Source organism: Fulmarus glacialis, unplaced genomic scaffold (genome assembly GCF_000690835.1).
Source record: "Fulmarus glacialis isolate BGI_N327 unplaced genomic scaffold, ASM69083v1 scaffold7737, whole genome shotgun sequence".
NCBI classification, from domain to species: domain Eukaryota; kingdom Metazoa; phylum Chordata; class Aves; order Procellariiformes; family Procellariidae; genus Fulmarus; species Fulmarus glacialis.
This window is the reverse complement of record NW_009225019.1, coordinates 21,035-26,145: the sequence shown is the minus strand read 5'-3', so window position 1 is coordinate 26,145 and position 5,111 is coordinate 21,035. Positions and strand designations below refer to the sequence as shown.

Sequence of the window (5,111 nt, the reverse complement as noted above, 5' to 3'; positions counted from 1 at the left end):
ACTGAAGTATCTTAACAGCAAGGTTGCAATCCCCAAAAGCCTCTTTAACCCCCTCCACCCCACAGTTGCACTTAAATATGGAATGTGCTGGAAGAGCCCTAGATAGCTGAAAGTTGTATTTCAGCTACTATGCCAGAAATACAGCTGTTTTGACAAGGATGCCAGAAGCTCAGTATCTTGATCACAATGGCCTTCTCTGAATCTAGGCATTCTTTATTGTAAATCTCTTGAGATCTCTGACTAGTTGGCATTCTCAGAATAAGACTAACACCCAAACAGCTGACCCAATCCCAACAAGCATGCATGGACTGGCCACTGTATTTGAAACTGTAATATTGTTGTACATTTTACATAATAACTCAGTGATTAGAATGATTACCCATGATGTACAATATCTTACTTCAATTCCCTTTTTTCCCCTCTAAGTGGATTCAAACTCTCGTTCCTCTCCCCTTAGGAAAGAAACCTGACCAACTCTCTCAACTGTATTCTAGTAGAGATAAAAATGATAAGAAGTTTTGCATGCTCCTAGAGAATTGGTGCCCTTCTATTGAAAATAATTCAGAATTATACAGACCAGAATGACACAGAGAATAAACACACAACAAAGTCCAAGGTACTCACCTGGAAGTTATAAAACTGGATTCTGGTCCCGGCTACTGTAGCTGTTTCTGTGTTTTATATTGTGAGTGTTTTGCACATGACAGCGCTGAGCTGACTGACCAGCTTACCTGATGATATGGTTTATCACGATAGGGTCTGGTGGCAGTAGCAGGTTAGTGAGTCTCTGAGGAATTTCAGAAAACTTTAGCCGTGGACAGTCAAAGATCTGGAATACAATAAAGCATGTTATCCTTGTCCAAAACCTAACTTGCAATTAAATTAGAAAGTAAGAAATCAACAGTTTAAAAGTAAGGTGATTTTGAAAGCTATAATTCTGGCTCCTTGCACAGAATAAAATTTTGATCACTTCTGTCCCTGCGAATTGCTGCTGTACTTACAATCTGGGCTAGCTGACAGATGCATCAGATGACGACAATTTCAGGTATCCCACTTTTGGTTTAGCTGCTGAAGGGCACAGGCCACTTTAATGGGACATCAGGATCAACTGTATCAATGATGGGAGAGAAGTGAACACTTCCTCTCTCACTAAGGGTTTGCAGCAGCATATCGTAAAGAAAACAATTTTTTTTTTACCAGAGGAAATATAAAAACATTTTGCTTTTTTTTCCAAGGCATGTTTCCTGCAATATTTTGTGCTAAAGAAAAATACAAGAAAACATTTTTGGATTTTAAAACCATTTGCAATTTTTTTTTTTTTTAAGATTAAGGGAAAAAAGTCAACATGGTTTTACTTATTTTTAACCAAACCTAAACAGCCTCTTGGAACAGATCCACTCCTTTCCAATCAACATCTCATGGTTACCTTCTCTTTACTATAGTCAAAAAGCTAAATATGTACTGCATTCAGAAAAAAAAAATCTTTTGAAAAGGATCAAAATCTGTAGTTTTGGGAAACTTTCTGTGAGTAATTGCAGTGCGTTGCCATGAATCTAGAACCACTCCTTACACCTGGAGTTTTCAGAAATATAATTATTACAGCCTTTTTTTCCTACTGGGATTTTTAATGTTCTGAACAGGCGAACAGGCTTTTCTCAAAAGATACTCCATTTAAACTGACTTACCCCCCCCCAAACTATCTATATATTAACATTTGCCTTAAAACATGCCGTTATGTGGCGGCAATTTGTAAAAATGTTGAGGCCTACGCAAATGCCTCTTAGGGAAACGATTTCCACCTGGTACAAGGGAGAGACTACTTGTAGTATTGGATCTATAACTAGAAACATGCTTCGCAGCTCTGGAGACAAAGGACGCAGGCAGGGTTGAAAAGAATGGGCTATCAGGTTGTAGACGGACATAGGAAGTCAGACTGTTCAACTAGGATGCTGTGGTTCCTCAGACAGAGTATCTTCTGAAATCCATAATTTTCTGGAGTGAGGGAATTTGGTAGCAGAAATAGCTAGAAGCCAGCTCCGGCTTTTGAAACACCTTTAGACCTTTTTTGTTGCTTTTGCTTGTAACACAGTGAACTTCCAGTCTCCCAGCTGATGTAAACAGCATTTCTAAACAGAAAAGGATCCTCATCAACTCTAAAATCTGTCTCACTGGCTGGACTTACCTGCATCCAGGAATTCAGCCAGCTAGTTTCTAAAGAGCAAGGAAGTAACCAAATCTACTGAGTCTGCAACTCGCTCTTTATTTCAGTTCTGAATTCTGACACTTGGTAGAGATGACTGTGGAATTCCCGCTCAAAATCTTTGCATACCAAGCTCCATCCAATCTGCTGTCACCACTGGCTCAACACTCCTGTCAAACTCCTAATGTGGGTGCCCAAGAGACGAGAGCTTTAAGAAGGGAAAAGGGAGCAAGGACATACAATAGTGAGAGAAGGAGTGGGATACTGGAAAGTGAGGCTAGATGGAATTTTCCTAAAGCTTCTCACACTCCTACTTAACTGGAGTTAATGGTCTAAACTGATAACCACTGGCTCTGAAAGCCTATATGGCTATAGTAATTCTAGTGTGTGAGGTGACTCATTCAGTGGTAATTTTTTAGTCTGTACTGTATTGTGTCATTAGATATAACCACGAGCACACCAGCACAGGATTTAGAAAAGCTGGCATACCACATGAGAAGACCAGCATGTAAAAGGGAATGCTAGAGACACTGATGTATTATGCACTGCTCCCCTAAGTGATCTGCGCGCTTCCAGCTATGACCATGATTTACACGTTAGTGACATGCCTAAAGCTATATAGTCTACAGAAATATCATCAGACTGGAAGGCATTCTGAACCCAATTCCTTTACCCTCCATATCTCAATCTTAGAGTATTAGGGTGAAAAACAAAAAAACTCATCATGAAATGTTTCATTTGATTTAATGGGATTCATTTTCCTAAGTACTAACATCAGTTTTGAAAGCAAGATTAGCTACTTAGGACAATTTTCCCAGAGACCTAAGGAAAATAGAAACACTCAAATCAATCCCATTTATGATTTAAATCTGTGCAAGCACTGCATTCTTATGAAACTATTCCAGATTAGCCAGCTCTTGCAGGGAGTGAGGTTCAGTCTCCTAGAAAAGGAATCCGCCTCTTCTCAACTCTCTCATCTGACTAATCTTCTGAGGATGGAAAGACAATTATCAGGTCTGATGGTATTCCTGAAGAGTTCTAACACAAAGGAGACCCATGAGCTAATAAGCCTCTGATGAGATACACAAGAGAGGATGGCTCCAGCAAGTTCTTATTCTAGCAAAGTCCTTAAGCAGAAAATTAAAATAAATAGAAGTGAGAAGGCCCTCCTGCTTACCATAAGTAAGGTATGAACTGCTGTACTGGATCAGACGAAGGATCTACTACACATCTACCACACTATCCTGCCCTTGATAGTGGCCAAAAGTGGAAACTAAAGGAGAAATGTAAGAACAGGAGAAACATATACTGGTCCTTCCACAAAAAAATTCTCCCAATCTCCACAGCTTTGCAATTACCTTGCATTTATAACAGCCCAAGATTTTTTCCCCATTGGTTTGTCACTTTTGGAACCTATATACACTTTTAGCATTTGTAATGTCCTGTCGCAAGGAGTTCGGAAGTTTAACTACACTCGATTCCTTTTGTTTGTTTTTAATTTGCTACCTGCCAGTTTCAGTTGATGGCCTCTAATTATTTACCAAAACAAACAATAATTACTCCTTGTTCACCTTTTCCATTCCGCTCAGGATTTTTCAAATCTTTTTCACCTCCCCTTTTCCATTTCCTCTTCGGGCTGACACAAACAAAATTGAGTCTAAATTGGCTATAGATAAATAGAGAATGGAAATCAAATCATCTAAGCAACAGAGCAAATAGCTTTGTAATTTTGCCAAAAATTTTTATGTGGTTTTAAGGTGGAATTTTCACTATATATGAAAAAGACTGCATCCTGTAATTCTCAAAAAAAAGCCAGACAAGAGAATGACTATATAATCCAGATCACTTTGGTTCTATATTCTTAAAAATACCCATGAATCTCACAATTATTTTGTTGTATTTTGTATTTTCAAATGTGGAAAAACCCAGTGCTGTCTTTAAATTTGTTTCAAGCACTGGTCACTTCAAACCATCGTAGGGCAAATTAATAACAGAAAATAAAAGCTTAAAAAGAAAACTAGGACACAACTTTCATTGCAACATTTACTTTCAATGCTTGCTAAAACATTATTCATTTATTATAACTGCCAGTACTTTCCCTAAACAGGAGTATGTCACAAACCTTACCTTCAGGTACTTTCAAAATAAATTAGGTAAGCCTGAAGCTACAGAAAAACAAAGCCAATTAAGATAGTGATAGCTCAAATAACATTACCTTTACAAAATAAATATAATCATATTTACAGAAAAGGTGGAGATGCCTTGAAGTGGCCTTCTTGGTTAATTCTAGAGGTCATTGTGAAAGACAAGAAGTCTTAACGTGCTACTTTCAAAACATCATGCAGATCATTGAGGGTATTTTATAATCTGAAGCAGACTTAGGAAAAAATAGCTTTTCTAATTGTATCTTCCATGTCTTCTGCCCTTCATAAACAGGGAAAGGGAAAGGAAGAAAACAGGTCTACATATGATTTGGCAATCAGAATCAACAGATTATTTCATGTTTCTTAGTACAAAATGATACATCAGGGGGAAAAAACCAGTAAATCAATACAGTGAAACAATTAGAGAAAGTCCTCCTTCCTGGAAAGGTCACAACTTATGTGGGAGCGCTGAACCACTGTCCTGGTTCCGGCTGGGACAGAGTTAACTTCCTTCCCAGTAGCGTGGGGGGTGTGCTGTGTTTTGGGTTTGGTGTGCGAGGAGCGTTGATGGCCCATTGATGCTTTGGTTGTTGCTGGGTGGTGCTTGCACCGGGGACATTTTTTTCGGCCTCCCATGCTCTGCCAAGTGCAGGGGAAGCTGTGGAGGGGGGAGCATAGCCAGGGTGGTTGACCCAGATGGCCAATGGGGTTTTCTATACCATGGGACGTCATGCTCAGTATAAAAACCGGGGGGGGGGGGGGGGGGG

At 39.2% G+C, this 5,111-nt stretch overlaps 1 protein-coding gene across 1 annotated transcript in view; it reads right to left on the bottom strand.

Annotated features, from left to right (window-relative positions):
- Positions 1-731: 731 nt before the first annotated feature.
- LOC104080068 (SWI/SNF-related matrix-associated actin-dependent regulator of chromatin subfamily D member 3) overlaps positions 732-5,111 on the bottom strand; it is a gene marked incomplete at both ends in the record, with an annotated part of 22,092 nt that continues 17,712 nt past the window's right edge. Inside the window, one exon of the mRNA XM_009582329.1 lies at positions 732-829. Within this exon, the coding sequence (XP_009580624.1) occupies positions 732-829 (98 nt within the window). The remainder of the gene's footprint in view (positions 830-5,111) is intronic.